This window comes from Zootoca vivipara, chromosome 4 (genome assembly GCF_963506605.1).
Source record: "Zootoca vivipara chromosome 4, rZooViv1.1, whole genome shotgun sequence".
In the NCBI taxonomy this organism is placed as follows: Eukaryota; Metazoa; Chordata; class Lepidosauria; order Squamata; family Lacertidae; genus Zootoca; species Zootoca vivipara.
Window position 1 is genome coordinate 98,345,371 of NC_083279.1, and position 16,954 is coordinate 98,362,324.

Sequence of the window (16,954 nt, forward strand, 5' to 3'; positions counted from 1 at the left end):
TCAGATAGCCTGGGCCCAAGACATAGAAAAGGGACTAACAGTCCTATTCGTGTCTACTCAGAAGTAAGCCCCATCCAGACCCGTGAGGTTTGCTCCCAGGGAAGTAAACGAGACTGAAGGCTGATCCAGAGTTTGAGGGTGTCACCCAGGCCTCCCCTGCCCCGCTTGTGTCTCCCACAGGTCTGAGGACGGCGGACGGCTTCTCGGCACACCGCCATGGTCTCCCCGGCTATTGCGCTGGCGTTCATCCCTTTCGTGGTGACCCTGCTCATCCGCTACCGGCACTACTTCTGCCTCTTTTACCGGGCAGTGTTGGTGCGGCGGCTGCGAGACTACCTAACGGGCATCCCCAAGGAAGAGAGGGCCTTCCAGTACGTCCTGACCCACACCATCCCAGGAGACCCCCAGCATATCTTGGAGACCTTTGACCACTGGAGCTACCACTGCGAGTATCTCAGCAACCTGGGACCCCAGAAAGGTGTGCGATGGGGACGGGGGAATGTCCCTGTTTCCATCGGAGAAATGTTGGAGGGGATGGAATAATAGGATGTCCCTGTTTTCACCAGAGAAATGTTGGATGGGGTGGGAATGCAGTGAGGAATCCCGGATCTGTTGGTTTCCCATTTGTCTTTGTTTCTTTCTGAACAACCTGCCCCGTGTTGAAGGCCTGAGACACGAGGCGATTGCCTTGGCCCCTTGACTCAATCAAGTGGCGGGGAGTTCCAGGGAATGGGCTCTTCTTAGGTCTAACTGTAGTGAGAGGGAGAGCGCACACTGGTAAGGACATAGGGAGAGCCGTATTAGATCAGGCCAAAGGTCCCATCCTGCATTGCAGAGGGTTGGGCTAGATGACCCTTGGTGTCCCTTCCAACTCAACCATTCTGTGGTTCCTCCTGTTCTCCCAGTGGCCATTTGGATGCCCTGGGGAAGCCTGCAAGCAGGACAGGGGGGCAACAGTGCCCTCCCCTCCTGTGATTCCCAACAACTGGTATTCAGAGGCACAACAGCAGAGAAAGAAAATAGCCACTGTGTCTAGCAACTGTCTCCTCCGTGAATTTGTCTAATCTTCTTTTAAAGCCATGAAAGCTGTTGGCCCTCACTGCCTCCTGGGGGAGAGAATTCTGTAGTTTTTAAACTTCCTGTTGCCCCTTCAAGATGTTGTTTTATTAGATGTACCGTATTGGCCCGAATATAAGCCGCACCCAAATATAAGTTGGACCTTTAAAATTCAAGGGGGGGGGGAGAAAAAAAGACAATACCAGAATATAAGCCGCTCCCTTTTCATTTTACCGCATGTCTGTTTCAGCAGCGATATCGTAAAAGCCCATTTTGTAAGGTCGCAAATTTAAGCCGCAATGTAACTTTTCAGTCATAATTTGGAGTGGAAAAACGGTGAGGCTTATATTCAGGCCAATACGATATATCTACACATTCAGAAGCAGATCATAGTGGAAGCAATCAAATTTCTAAAGCAGGCAGCAAAACTGCTGATCCCAAATCTGAGTTTTTTATTTATAGCCGTGGCTGTTTTTTGTGGTTTTAGTCTATAATTTTGTACTATTGTCAGTTGTGATAATCAGTAACCTGCCCTGGAAGTATTTGGTGAAGGGCAAGTGGCGCTGTGGTTAAACCACTGAGCCTAGGGCTTGCTGATCAGAAGGTCGGCGGTTCGAATCCCTGCAACGGGGTGAGCTCCCGTTGCTCGGTCCCAGCTCCTGCCCACCTAGCAATTCGAAAGCACCTCAAAGTGCAAGTAGATAAATAGGAACCGCTACAGCGGGAAGGTAAACGGCGTTTCTGTGCGCTGCTCTGGTTTGCCAGAAGCGGCTTTGTCATGCTGGCCACATGACCTGGAAGCTATACGCCGGCTCCCTCGGCCAATAATGCGAGATGAGCGCGCAACCCCAGAGTCGGTCACGACTGGACCTAATGGTCAGGGGTCCCTTTACCTTTACCTTTTAAGCTAGAAGCACAAACAGCAAATAGATAAGGCCAGGTCACACTATCCCTCTTTCTTTCTGCCTATTTAAACTGCTCCAGACCGCCTCTGCTAGAAGGCTGTGCCAAAGACTAGAGAGACCGCAGCAGCAATTAAGGAATGTAGAACCACAGAATTGTAGAGTTGGAAGGCACATCGAGGGTCATCCAGTCCAACCCCCTGCATTGCAGGAATCTTCTGTCCACAGCTCAAACAACCAACCTTGTGGTTTACAGACAGACTCAAGATGCTTTAACCCTGCTGAATGAAGAAAAAAAATATGATAGGTTCATTTACAGTAATCAAGTCAGACGCCTGTGTGCCAGTTATTCAAAACAACCTGGTTTCAATGACCTTCTAAGCTCACCATCTCTTTTAGTTATTCACTTTGAAACATCTTTTAGCCCTGATGCACCTGGGCTGTTTTTTAGGGCTGCTTATTTGCACTAATGGACGCTGGTGGCTCTGTGGTCTAAACCACAGAGCCTAGGGCTTGTCGATCAGAAGGTCGGCGGTTCGAATCTCCGCAACGGGGTGAGCTCCCATTGCTCGGTCCCAGCTCCTGCCAACGTAGCAGTTTGAAAGCATGTCAAAGATCAAGGACATAAATAGGTACTGCTACAGCGGGAAGGTAAACGGCATTTCCGTGTGCTGTTCTGGTTCACCAGAAGTGGCTTAGTCATGCTGGCCACATGACCCAGAAGCTGTCTGTGGACAAATGCTGGCTCCCTCAGCCTATAGAGCGAGATGAGCGCCGCAACCCCAGAGTCGGACACGACTGGACCTGATGGTCAGGGGCCCCTTTACCTTTACTTGCATTAATTTGCATTATAATTATTATTACGTTATATTTCCCCCTTCTGCTGCAAGACACTCAATATACAATTGTAAAAGCGAGCTGTAGGGGTCAGTGGCCTCTGGTCCCGGGTGTTCCCTCACAATTTATTGCAGCTTTCAAACTCACCAGGAATTGGTTGGTTTTCAAAGGACGACGTTTCAAAGCGTTTAAGTGAAGCAACATTCACGAAAGAGGCACAGCGGAATCGATTCCACCCCCTCCCCGAGGGCCCACCCCACAGCCAACACAAGCAAAGAATCATGTAATAGACTTTTGGGTGCTTTGCGCCAGTTTCTGGTCGGGGAGCCAGCAGTGCAGCTGTGAATAGTGTTGAGCCCTGTTGCATTGGCAGCTGGCACACTGAAGCTGCCTGCGAACCGGGTTTCAGCGCCTTGGCGCATCCCAACATGGCTTAGAATTGTAGAGTTGGAAGGGATCATGTAGTCCGAGCCCCCCTTGCGGGGATTGAACCTGCAACCTGGGCGTTATCAGCACCACGCTCCAGCCAGCTAGGATCGCCTCTGAGCACGGGCAGAGAGTCTTTACCTCTGGCACGGAGTAACCACAACACAAGTCTTGGGCTTGGAGCCAGAGGGTCACATTTCTGCCTTGATCCAGGCAGGAGACAGGGCTCCCTAAGGCCAGCCAGCCAAAAATAGCAGGTCCCAAATAGCTTCTACAGCTGTACAAGCAGCATGAGACTTTAGCCCTCGGACTGCGAAGGCAGCGGCTATTCGTAGGTGGACTTTTTGGTTTCACAGGCTTCCCCAAGACGGTGCCCTCCTGAGATTTTGGACTCTGGCTCCCAACAGTCCTGGTCAGCCCCACGGAGGGCACCGTCTTTGAGAACGCTGCCTTAGAACAACCGCCCTTCTGCAGGGAAGAAATTGAGAAGAGGTGGCTGGCTGCTGCGCACCCTCGATCCTTCCTCACCCCAAACGCAACATTTATTTGGTGCCTTCTAGCCAAGATCCTGGAGCGGCTGATCTACGAGAAGGCCCCCCTCAGAGTCTTGGAGCTGGGCACCTACTGTGGATATGCCACTATCCTCATCGCACAGCTGTTGCCGCTGGGCGCCCGGTTGTACACCGTGGAGATGGACGACCGCAAAGCGGCCGTGGCCGAGAAGGTCATCCGCCTCGCTGGCTTCGACGATGACACCGTGAGTGGCTTGGGCTTCCGCAGCTGCCCTTGCCAAACTGCCGGGGGCAGAGATAGAGGCAAAGCGAGGCAGTTGCCTTAGGGTGGCAGGCTCTGGAGAGCTGGCAGATTCACCTCCTGTGCTTGTTTGTGCTTCCTCCGTTCTCTACCGCGTGTCTGTTGTGCAACCGCTGCCACGGCCAGGCACGTAGCTGCAGCCATGTGGCAGGCAGGCAGGCAGGCAGGCAGAAGAGGACAAGGCGTTTTCTGATTTGCCCCTGCTCCCTTTCCCTTTTGGGGTTTTCCAGAGCCCATGTAGAGTCCTTAAATAGGTTGCCTATCAGTAGGAGGAAATAACAGAGGCCAACCAGAGTATATTGAGAAGCAGAGCGACTAGTGCAGCGTTTCTCAACCGCTGTTCCGCGGCACAGTAGTGTGCCGCGAGACGCTGGCTGGTGTGCCGCGACGTGCGGCGACGAGAAGGGCACTTGTCGCCAGCAATGCACCAGGGTGCCGGGCTGCCAGGGGCGCCGAGCCGCTGCGCCCGCGGCACTTGTCCGGCGCCCGCGGCAGTTGCGCCCGACTCCCGAGCCGTGCAGCGCCCGAGGCGCCTGTCATCACAGCTGCGCTGTGTGGGAGGGGGCAGGGGCTGACGCTGACGCTCCCGACGTTCGGGAGTCCTTTGCACATGCGCAAAGCGCAGCTGTGAACTCCGGCGGTTTCTCCCGAACGCCGGGAGTCGTCCGGCATCCTCCAGACGGCCGCAAGGCACCCGCCGGAGCCCGCACTGTGTGGGAGGGAGCAGGGCTGACGCTCTCATGGTCTCCCGACTCTGCCAGCCAGGTCTCCTTCTCCCGACGTTGGCAGCCCGGCACAGCTCACGGGGCGCCCAGGGGCCGTCAAGGCAGGTGCTCGGCTCCCGCCGGCGGCCCTTCTCCCGCCATGGCTGCCGCCGCGCACCTGGCTGGGCTCCAAGCAGGCGGCCGCGGGGCAGGTGTGTCGCTGGGTCCGCTCCTCCTCCTCCTCCCTCGGCGGGGCTCTGAACTCTGTGTAGGTGTGTTTAAACTTTTATTGATGAAAAGTAAACTCTTCAGCATAAGTCTGTCATGATATTAACACGTATTTTCATTTTAGGCAGGCTAAATCATTTCGATTAATGACACAGCACTTCCTGTCGAGAATCCCAGCAAAACAATTTTGCATAGGTGTACGCCACACATTTCATTAAAGTGCGCATCCAGGGAATTCCCCCCCCCAAAAAACCCATTTATTGAGTACATAATCATAAAAGGACATCATTTTTATTCATCAAACTAATGAAACAAAAGCTTCACTATTTCTTTTAAATTAACAACCAAACTTTAAAAATACAATCTTAAGTGAGACACAAATTACTATCTTTTTGGCAAGTGTTTCTTACAGTCATAATTATATAGTCAATATAGGGCGGCACAGAGTTAAATTTTTTAACTTTTTAAATGGTGGTGTGCCTCGAGATTTTTTTCATGGAACAAGTGTGCCTTGGCCCAAAAAAGGTTGAGAAACACTGGACTAGTGAACCTGATCTTTATTAAACTGTTGCAAGAGGGTCCCCACTCACCACACGCAGGAGGCAAGCTCTTATAGAGAGACATTTGAAATTGCCCCCCCTCCCTGTAGCCCAAGACCTCCCCCCAAAACATCATACATACATCACAGGAGGAGGTGGGTCTACAGCAGAAATCCTGTCTGCCAGGATACCTGATAATGGTCACTGATTGCTTTACCTGGGCAGCCTGGCCATTCTTTTGCAATGGTAAATACTTTAGTCCAGGTCACAGACTCACCCTGTTCATACACAAATACCCCATTAAGGCAGGATTTACAAGCAAAAGGACAATGGGAAGGCTTTCCCCATTTGCCTCCCTTACTGCAGAGGACTTTTTGAGGTCATTGGAAGAGTCAAAATGGCTTCGGGATTGCTGTCCTGTACTATTTCAGACACATGGTTCATATATTTAGATACGTGTGCATTTATGAATATTTATTCTATATTTGAGACCTTAAAATTCTCGTAACACCCCTAACAGCAAAACCTGCAGGGCTAGGCCCTGGCCTGGGACACACTCAAGCAGGGGAAACTCGAGCTATCAGAAGGAGAGAGTCACATTCCCAAGAGACAGTAACAGGGAGTAGAGGCCACTCTGTTGTTGTTTTTGTCAATTTTTTATTAAACTTTAAAATATTTACATATAATTCCCCCCTTTTAAAAACAACAACACAAAGCCCTTTATTCAAAAGTTACAATACAATGCATTACATTTTCAATCAATTTATTCCCCTCCCCAGACACCAGCTTTTAAGTTTGTTAAGCATTTTCCTTTAAACACGACTCCCTTGTCCGAGATCCTGCAGAGCAGCTGTGCAGGCAATACTGGGCTAGATGGGCCCCTGGGCAGATTTCTCTGTGGATGGATCCTGGTGGCAGGCTGCCTCTCTTTCAACCGCTTCTCTCGCGTAGGTGGAGCTCATTCGGGGACCCTCGCAGGAAGTCATCCCCCAGCTCAAGGAGAAATACGGGCTCAGCCACGTGGATTTCATCTTCATGGACCACTGGAAACGCTGCTACTTGAGGGACCTGCAGCTGCTGGAAGCCCACGACCTCCTCCTGGAAGGGGCCACCGTCGTGGCCGACAACATCATCTTCCCCGGCGCGCCTCATTTCCTGCAGTACGTCAAGGCCTGCGGCAAGTACAAGTGGAGGATTCACAGGACCAGTCTGCAGTACTTCCGAGCCATACCTGACGGCATGGCCCAGCTCACCTGGACGGGTCTGCAATGATGGGAGATGTCACTGCTATAGGGGAAACTGCTCTGTTTCCCTTATGGGGTATTCCGGAGCCCATACAGAGTCCTTAAGAGGAAATAACAGAGGCCAACCAGAGAATATTGAGAAGCAAAGCGGCTAGTTCTGATCTTCATTCAAGGAGCTGTTGCAACAGGGTCCCCACTCACCGCACACAGGAGGGAGGAGGAACCCAGAACAATGGTGCACAAGTCCTTATAAAGACTTTTGAAATTGCCCACCTGGTTGCCCAAGGACCCCCCCCCCCAACACACACACATACACACCACAGAAGGAGGTGGTCTACAGCAGAAATCCTGCCTGCCAGGATACCTGATAATGCTCACTGATTACATTACCTGAGCAGACCGGACATTCTTTTGTGATGGCTAATACTTTAGTAATTTAGTTCCTGAATCCAGGTCACAGGCTCACCCTATTCATACACAAATACGCCCTGAAGACAGGATTTGCAAGCAAAAAGACAATGGGAAGGCTTCCCCCATTTGCCTCCTTTACTGCAGAGGAATACCTGAGGTCATTGGGAGAGTCAAAAATGGCCCCAGGATTGCTCTCCTGTACTATTTCAGACACATGGTTTATATATTTAGATATGTGCGCATTTATGAATGTTTATTCTATATTTGAGACCTTAAAATTCTTATAACATCGCCAATGGGGGCCTAGATAGCTCCTTCCTCAAGAGCCTGAGATGCGGCTACAAAGAGACGGGGTGTTCTCCTTCCTTGCTGGGAGAGCAAAAGAAGATTCTGTCCCGATTTACACACCCCTGCAAACAGCCATGGAAATGACACAAATATAAGGAAAGCAAAATGACTTTGTTCTCATGCAAATTTCCGGTTTTTGGGCGAGTACTGAAGACCTGCCAACGCTCCTCTCCTAGCACAAGACCGGCCAGTTTTTAAGCTGATCTATTTATGTCTTTATTTAGTTTGAGTCCCTGGGGAATGCAGACCTGAGTTCCTCATGGCAGGCCTTGCCAGATGATAAAATTGAGGCAAGTGAGCTATTTGATGTTGCAATTATCAACTGGCCGTTTGAAATCTTCTCTGTCAGCAAACAGAACGCCCCCCCCCCCCCGAGATTTCTAGATTGGAATTGATTAACGGGCCTCAGTCTATCTTATTTTTTTTGAACTTCATTTTGTATTGTTTCCATTTATCATACAAATAGTTTGTTAAATCAATATACAAATAAACTGCCATGCATCTGGTAATACATGTCAATTACATTGAAAAACAAAAGTTGTTTTCCAAACATACCAATGTATCATTTCTTATTTACACCTCCTTTGATCCTCCTATATGTTCTTATCATCTAGACTTGTTCTCTCGAACTGGACTTCCTCTTTCTTTTCTCTTGGTTTTATTTACCATCTTCCACGTTCTGCGTTTTATCTTTTCTTGTCCGTCATTCACCTCGAACATTACTGTTAGGGAATTTTATAGGGGGGGGGCACCCAAACGAGGCTTCATTTGGGAATCAAGATTGGCACAAATGCCCTCAAGGGGACCCCGTCTGATCCTACAACACCACTCTAGTATCGCACCAACACGAACCCCCTCAAGATCAAGCCCTGAGTAATAAAGGCTCCCTTTCCTAACCCTTCTCTGTTGCCTGAGACTCTATGTAACCATATTTCTTTATGAATGAATACAGTGTATCTTTATTTCTAAATGAAACCCCCTTCTTCTACTCTGGCCAAGGGCTCTCAGGGATGCAGGGAACAGCCATAATCCCTTAAGCAAGAGGTCAGGTAGCCAGGGTGGTGCTCCTCTGCATATCCATAATCCATTCAGGTACCATCTCCTGCCATTCCCAACCCTCTGAAGCCAGAGGCAATACTCACACCTGGACCCATTGTTTTTCCCCACCAGGAACTCAAGGATCCCCTCCCAGATACTTACTGGTACTTGCTTAACAATGACCTGGGACATCCTGCATTGTTACCTTATGCTAATCCTGCTTACCTCCTGTTTACCTGTATGCTAATGCCCCTTGCACCTTCCCCTTTTCTGACGTTTTACCCTGTCACAAGTGATGTATGTATGATGCTTTCGATGTGCATTATGGGATGGTGGTGGGAACTTTTAAAAGTTCTTGCAGTCCTCTTCACGGTGTTCAGTCTGGCATTGAACCTGCTGCGCAGTAATAAACCTTGCTGTTTGCTCTGGATCGTGGCTGGACTCCTTCCTTTTATACTCCGCAACGACCACAGGCCCTTGCCTGATGAGCTGGGTGGCTGAGCATTCTCGCACCCAGAATTTTGCCCTAACAATTTCCGAACATGTGTTATTGACAATGACTATATGCTTTTTGTGCTGTATTTTCAAAACAATCCTACTAGTGTTTTAATATTTTAACAGTATTCCTTTAGATATTCTACAAACTTTCCCCATTCTTCCTGATACCTTTGTTCCTTCTGATCTCTTATTCTTCCTGTCAACCTCGCCAATTCTAAGTTTCTAACGGGCCTCAGTCTAGTTCAAGGCGGTTCAAAAAGAAGGCAAGAGGGAAACACTGTGAATTATATTTAGAAATCTAACTTGAATGATTGCAGAAAATAAAATAAAAAAATTCCTTCAGTAGCACCTTAAAGACCAACTAAGTTTTTATTTTGGTATGAGCTTTCGTGTGCATGCACACTTCTTCAGATGACGGCTACCTACCTGTATGCAGAAAATAAAATTATCTGCACTGATTCCAACGGTCTTTTTTTCAGTCTGAACAAAATAGAAGGAGTTAGCAAATAGCACCTCTCCTAGATGGCCAGGGATTGCAATGTTTAGATGCGCTTTGCTCAAAGGTCAGTAACCAAATGTGCCCATTTCAAAACCACAGCAAATTCTACAACACCCTGACTGACTGAAGACCAAGAGAAAAACCACCACAAATTCCTTGTACTAATTAATTTAATCAGATTTCTGCCCTGCAATCAACGATGTCACCAAAGCAGCTTATAATAACAAATTTTTGTTTAAAAACTACAATAAAAACAGCAGGGCAGGCGAAATCCGTGAAACCAGGCCATTAAAACACCAAACAACAGAAGACGATTAAGCGGGGGCTCAGACATTATTTCAAGTTGTTAACAGGCCAGATTTAGCCTGGTGCCAAAAAAAAAGCAATGAAAGGTCCAAGGTGAATATGATCAGGGAGGAATTCTCACAATTTGGGTGCCGTCCCTCTCTGTAGTAACCTCCCCCCACCCTGCCGTTTAACCTCCAAGCAAATTGGATCACACTTTTTCACTAATGCCTCTAAAATATTAGTGGCACAACAAATTCTCTGCATTGCTTGCGCTGTTGAGCCTGCCTGTTATTTCACACACCAGTTCTGTTCCAAACTGAATTTCTGCCTCCGCTACAGTCTGCATGCATTGTTTAAAGAGCAGGAATTGGCTATGCTCTGCCCTCCGTGGTCGAAAGCAGCAATGCTTCTGAACACCACTTGCTGGAAACCACAGGGAGAGATGCTCTTGTGCTCAGATCCTGCTTGGAGGTTTCCCACAGGCATCTGGACAGCCACTATGACAGGCTTCCTCAGCCTCAGCCCTCTAGATGTTTTTTGGCCTACAACTCCCATGATACCTAGCTAGCAGGACCAGTGGTCGGGGAAGATGGGAATTGTAGTCTCAAAGCATCTGGAGGGCTGAGGTTGAGGAAGTCTGCACTATGAGAACAAGATGCTGGCCTAGATGGGCCCCTATTGGCCTGATCCAGCAGGCTCTTCTCAGATGGCTCAGTCAGTAGAGCATGAGACTCTTAATCTCAGGGTCATGGGGTTGAATCCCTCATTGTGCAAATAAAAATTCCTGCATTGCAGGAGTTGGACTAGATTGTTGTTGTTTAGTCGTGTCCGACTCTTCGTGACCCCATGGACCATAGCACGCCAGGCACTCCTGTCTTGCACTGCCTCCCGCAGTTTGGTCAAACTCATGTTCGTAGCTTCGAGAACACTGTCCAACCATCTCGTCCTCTGTCGTCCCCTTCTCCTAGCGCCCTCCATCTTTCCCAACATCAGGGTCTTTTCCAGGGAGTCTTCTCTTCTCATGAGGTGGCCAAAGTATTGGAGCCTCAGCTTCACGATCTGTCCTTCCAGTGAGCACTCGGGGCTGATTTCCTTCAGAATGGAGAAGTTTAATCTTCTTGCAGTCCATGGGACTCTCAAGAGTCTCCTCCAGCACCAGAATTCAAGACTAGATTGGTCCCTTCCAATTCTATGATTCTAAGAGTCTTTGATTCTTATGTTGTTTTCTCAGAGGTGGGCAGGCAATTCCCCACCACCACTGTGATGTAGCCTCAAACCACATGCCAGGGAGGAGGAGAAAAAACATAGGCCAGATAACAAAAGAAAAAGGTTTATTGACAAAAATGTTTCTGCCGAGAGCAGAAAACAGACACACACACACCAAATGCAAACAAAAGACCTTTGCTGCCAAAGTCAAGCACTGTACTTCAACTCCTTTCCTCTCTGGAGTCTTTAGCTGCCTCAAACAGTTCAGCAGAACGACAAGCAAAGAGCCCAGCAGGGCAGCACTTCTGTGGCAGGGATGGGGGCACGAAGGAGTCCCACTTTTCCAGCCAGGATTCAGGACAGGCCTGGATCACACACACCCCAGCCTGCTTTGCAAACAGCCCGGCTTGGGGAGACCTTCCCCTGTTTTCCTGCTCCACGGAGGACAGATACACACCCAAAGGCTGGATTTAGTCCTTTTGGGAATCTAGATCATCCACTGGTCCTGATCTTGCTCAGCCCCTTCCATATCCACCTGGGGAGGGACACAAAACGATGAATTGTTAAGAGGCCACGCTTATAGGGATGCCCACTGCGAATGGATGGCCTCTTGTGAGGATGTGAGCTATGTGCCCAGGCCCCCTGAGCTGCTCAACTCCTTCAGCACTGCTCCTCCGCTGAGGCCCTCCTCGTATGTACTGCTGTCTCCCTCATGGTCCGCTGTCTGGCTACAAGGGCGCCACAGTGAATCCCACAGAATTCTTCCCAGATCTAGACATGGGAACAAGGAAGCCAAGACCCGTGAGGAACCCCCTACTAACCTCATTGATCTCCCCATCATCCGGAGACTCATTGTAGTCATTCATCTCGTCCATGTCTTGCATGTCCTCGTCATCTTCAGAGTCTTCCTCGCTGTCCTCGTCATCTTCGTCGTCCTCTTCTTCCTCCTCGTCATAAGTCTGCTAAGGCAAAGCAAAGGCGCAGCCGTCACTTTCCTGCCAGCCTCTCCTCCCGGCTCCTGTGCGCCACAGAGCCCTTGTCCACAATGTGGGATCTTTCCTATTCCAGCCCCTGGTCAACAGCTGACTTAACTGGCTACTCTGCTTTATGTTTTGCAAATTGCCTCGATGCGGCTGTTACCGTGAAATGTGATATAACAATATTTCAAATAAAATCAACTATGTGAATTACAATGTAAGCCCTCAAGACAATATTAACAGTTTATCTACAGCCCCTGCTATCCTCAAGGCGGACTGCAGCTTTAAAACGCAGGAAGTTCCTCTCAATCCTACAAGCTCTCCTTCTAAACGATATGAAACACCCGTCTCGGTTCCTTTCCCTTTCTTACAATCTTCTTAAAAGGAGTCCAGGATTTCTCGGCTCTTATGTTCCATAGCTCCTAAAGGGTAATTCAAATCTCCTAAGCCTAGAATTTCTCACATCCTAATTAAGCCTAGAAGGCCTTGTGCTTTTGCCCCCCCTCCCCGCAAGATACAGGTGCCTGTTTTTCTGTGCACTCTGCAGAAGATGGTTATAACAGCAACCAGGAGAGCAGGAACCATTCCGCTTTTAAGAGCAACCAGGGAAAGGCTTGATAGGGACCAGGGGGTTTAGGCTTGCAGAGGAGGAGGGATGATATGGGGGTGGCAATTGTGAGATCCTGATGTAAATGGTCCAAGTGAGAGGAACCAAGAGAGGAAACGACCCAAGAGATGGAGTGAAGCCATTAGGCACATCTAAGATAAGTGACGGAGGTGGAGGCAATCCCAGGGCAACATGGCCGTTTCCTCATTATCTAAGTATATGATGGTGATAAAAATAGTAATGGCAGCCCATAACCTACCCAAATCCATAGCTCCTTGAACAAGCCCTCCCAATCTAGGTGCAGAACACCCCCGCCCCACCCCAGAGTATGCCAAGGGCTGACATGGTTGTTACCTCGGAGGCAGGCTTCCCAATTGGGACCAAGTTGTTATCTTTCTCAGCGATGCTCTGCAGCTGTGACAAAGGGAGAAAATGTTAAAAAATTAATCCAGAGAGACTATCAAGGACATCCAGAAGGAAGGTTCAAGATGAAGGCATGTGAATGGGAGGGAGGGAGCGGGCGAAAGGACAGGCTTTCCAACGGACAAAGTATAAGATTGCCCTCAGGAGAAATCTCTTTTTCCTGTTCACTTCACAGAAGCATAGAGTTCAAAGCAGGCTTCCTCAAACTCGGCCCTCCAGATGTTTTGAGACTACAATTCCCATCATCCCTGACCATGGTCCTGCTAGCTAGGGATGATGGGAGTTGTAGTCCCAAAACATCTGGAGGGCCGAGTTTGAGGAAGCCTGGTTTAAAGGACCACCAGAGTCATCCAGTCCAACCAATCACAGCTCAAGAATCCCCGACAGGAGAGGCCACCACTTTTGAACAGCTCTTACTGTCAGAAAGTTCTTCCTAATGTATGGCTGGCTCCATCTGACAGCCCTGCTCCTTCCTCTTCTTTATTCCCAAAGCCCCCTCTGCTCCTTGCATGGCTCACCCAGGCCTGATGCTGCTGCTCTTGCTGCTGAAGCTCATTCTCATCCACACATGGCCGGTCCAGGTTAAACCACAGCGCCTCAGTGACTCGTGGGAAGAGGGAAGGAAAGAGCGTGGACATGTCTTCCTGAGGGATTGGGAGAAGAAAAATGGTTGGAATGAAAAGCACTATAGTCAGCTATGAGACTGTAAAGGACAGAGGCAGGTCTGAACCTCTGTCCCCAAAGAATGATCCTCCACTCATCCGCCGCACAGCCCATGAAACCCAAACCATCACCACATTGTACCAAGGGATCCCAGGCACAGGCAGTACCCAACACATGGTCTTCAGCAAACACAAGATGAGAAACAAATAAAAATAATCTTCTTTCTCCTATCAAAAAATGCAAGAAGGGCTTTTACACTCGCCAGAAGATTGGCTCTGCCCTTGCCAGTCCTGGAAAAACTTTTACAAAAAACTCCCATATGCTCAAAGACTCTGCGCCTGTTCATTGGGGGAAATAGGAAGCCCAGAGCACCTGTTTTTTAGATGCCCCTTCTATGAAGAGGCACATAGTGAGACCACTGATTCCATGCTGGTGAGGCTAGCTGACCTCCTGGAAATGCGAAAATTCGGCCTGCTCCTGCTAGGCAAAGACCAGAAGACGACCGGGATGGTCGCCAGATTCTGTGTTCAGATCTGCAGGCATAGACCTTCCCCTGATCCAAACTTTGTTTGTTTGTTAGAAACAAAGTTTGTTAGAAAATCCCTAAACTTGGTTCCGCGAGCGACCCAGTGTCAGTTCTCTGCGGCAGCTTAAGTGTGCATGCACACGAAAGTTCATACCAATGACAAACTTAGTTGGTCTCTAAGGTGCTAGTAAAAGGATTTTTTTTATTTTGTTTCGACTACGACAGACCAACACGGCTACCTACCTGTAATTAAAGTTTTAAAGTAATTATATGCTTATTGCACGTATAAACATTAATTTTACCGTTCTTCAATGTTTTATATATATGTTTTGTCCTCCGGGATTGTTCCCCCAAATGTGCTTTTATAAGCTGGTCTCCGACCGTAACAAATCATTCATTCATTCATTCACAATTATAATATAATATTAAGCAAGGGACCCCAGCTGGGGGCACCTCCTTCTCTCCCTCCTTCTATGGGGTCAGGATCCCCCCCCAACTTTCTCTCAAGCCCAGGGATACTTGGCGGGGCCTTTGGGGGTTCACAAAGTGAGATCTCCCGCCCTATTTTTGGAACTGCCAAAGGCCATGACCTCCAGTGGCCAACAGCATCCGGGTCATTGAGCCCGCGGTGCCTCCCGTTCCCTCCCCCACGTGCATTTCCTTATCTCCTGCCCCCCTTTCCCTTCCCTTCCCCCCTCACCTCCCACTTCGCTGCTGAGGGAGAAGCCGGCCCTGGTTCGAATCCCCCATGCCCCCGGAAGCGCATCTGCTATGCCCCGGAAGCGCTCTGCTGCGGTGGGGTGTGTTTCGGATCTGGTTTGTTTCCCCCAATTTCGTTCACCGGAAGTGCTCCTCCTCTTTACTTTTTTCTAGCTCTAGGTTTTTCACGTACCCAGTGCGCAGGCGCGTGGGTGGAGCCTCCTGGTCCCCGGCGGCTGGAAAGGCTCGCTGACCCCGCCCCTCCCAGGAGGATTCCTGCGCGCCTGCGCAGTGGAGCCCTGCAGCTTCCCTGCGAGGGGCGTGTTTAATCCGGCGCTATTCATGCAGCTGTTAAGGAGGGAGGGAAAGAAAGAGAGGGGCAAGTTATAGGATTGGTTGGTTGGTTGATCGATCAAGCAATGAAATGATTTAATTGGTTGATTTAAAAGACACAATTCTTACTACTATCCTCCCTGGATAGTAAGGGAGGAGTATTGAATGTGTTTGAAAAGCAGCATTTGGAATGGAAAGAAGCAGCTGGGGAGAATCTGACAGCTGATTGTTTTGCCTGCTAGAGCTGCTTGCATGTGGCTACTTTCAGCCTCAAAACAAAAATGTTTAATAAGGAAAAAACAAGAACAAACGTTTGCATGAAAGAGACAGAGGCAGTGTGGTGCAGTGGTTAGAGCAGTGGTGGCCAAACCTGGACTACAATTCACACCAACCCTGGCCACTGGTCCTGTTAGCTAGGGATGATGGGAGTTGTAGTCCAAAACCAGCTGGAGGGCCAAGTTTGGGCCCCCACTGGGTTAGAGTGTCAGACTGGGACCTGGGGGAGAGAAGAGTTCGAATTCCTCACCAGGCCCATAAGCTCTCACAGGATGACCTTGGGTGCCAGACTTCCTCTCAACCTAACCTACCTTGCAGGGTTGCTGTTGGGGGGGATAAAATGAGGAGGAGGAGAACCAGGCACTCCTCGGAGAAAGGGGTTGAATATAAATGCAAGTAATTATTGTCATTGATAATAGCGAGTGGGGAATGGAACAGATTCATACTTCCCCTGCTGGACTTCTGCACCCCCTACAAATCAACCCCTTGCCAGGTCAGGGTGCCAGCTTGCTTCACTCCACCTGCAACTTGCCTGCCTGCTTGCTTTAATATTATTTAATAAATGCATTTACATAGGTGCTCTTCAGCCCCTTCAGGACTGGTCATTCCCAGGGCCCAGATAGGAGGTGTGAAGTAGCAGCTTAAAAAACAGCAACCCAAAAGCATGTGCAGAGTTCCTCTCCTCTCTGCCCTATTCAGTGACGAGCAAGCAAACTGCCTGAGTCGATCCGATGAAACAGCTTCCTTGGCAGGTCTCATTTCTATGGTTTGGAAGAATCACTCGCAGGAGCACAAATTTATTCAAAATTGCAAAATGATAAAATCAGCTGCGGTCAATGCCATCTGCTTTCTAGGACCTTAATAGAAAGCATCCGGTTCTGCAACAAGCAAGCCACTCCTTCCTGGAATTAGAACTCACTATTTGTCTCAAAAGTCCAAAGTTCTAATCTCTGTTATGTAAAATCTTCCCAGAGCTCAGCAGCAGCAAGCAGAGATCATGCTTTGAATTCAGAAAGTCCCATCCTGAGATCTAAACAGTAAAGAATCAGTAACCCACTACGAGCAGCCGGAAGGGCCATTCAAATTCAAATGCAAACTTTGCCGATCTGGTCTGAAAAGCAGATTTTTTTTGCGGGGGGGGGGGGGAAACTCTACAACACAATTCTGTGTGTTTTGGACATAGTGTAGGTTGCCAACAAACTCAGTTCTTATTCTGAGGGATATTTCTTCCTCTTCTTTCTGTAATGTTCTTGTTATAGAAAAAAGGGGGTTTGGCTTTTGCTGCCAAACTCCCCAAGGGACTGGGTCCCCTAAGTCCATTATTGTCAGAGATGAATGGATGGAGGTAAGATCTGTTTTAAGCAAAATCTGCTCTTATTCCCTTATGGACGAAATTAAAAGACGCCTGCTTCT

General features: G+C 48.9%; 2 protein-coding genes across 3 annotated transcripts; one reads left to right on the forward strand and one right to left on the reverse strand.

Annotated features, from left to right (window-relative positions):
* The first annotated feature begins 216 nt into the window (after positions 1 to 216).
* On the forward strand, positions 217 to 8,136 carry LOC118085766 (transmembrane O-methyltransferase homolog). Its single transcript, XM_035116734.2, has 3 exons — positions 217 to 478; positions 3,782 to 3,978; positions 6,457 to 8,136. Exons 1-3 carry the CDS (start codon positions 217 to 219, stop codon positions 6,775 to 6,777), a joined length of 780 nt encoding a protein of 259 aa, XP_034972625.1. The 3' UTR covers positions 6,778 to 8,136.
* Positions 8,137 to 11,145: 3,009 nt separating this feature from the next.
* Positions 11,146 to 15,011, reverse strand: ANAPC15 (anaphase promoting complex subunit 15). 2 transcript variants are annotated; one of them, XM_035116736.2, is made up of 5 exons: positions 14,934 to 15,011; positions 13,563 to 13,688; positions 12,976 to 13,035; positions 11,859 to 11,996; positions 11,146 to 11,572 (listed from the first exon to the last, which is right to left on the reverse strand). In XM_035116736.2, the coding sequence occupies exons 1-5, from the start codon at positions 14,997 to 14,999 to the stop codon at positions 11,525 to 11,527; spliced, it is 438 nt and encodes a 145-aa protein (XP_034972627.2). In that variant the 5' UTR covers positions 15,000 to 15,011; the 3' UTR covers positions 11,146 to 11,524. The 2 variants fall into 2 exon arrangements, with proteins under 2 accessions (XP_034972627.2, XP_034972626.2); XM_035116735.2 differs by having other exon boundaries at positions 11,859 to 11,999.
* Positions 15,012 to 16,954: the final 1,943 nt, after the last annotated feature.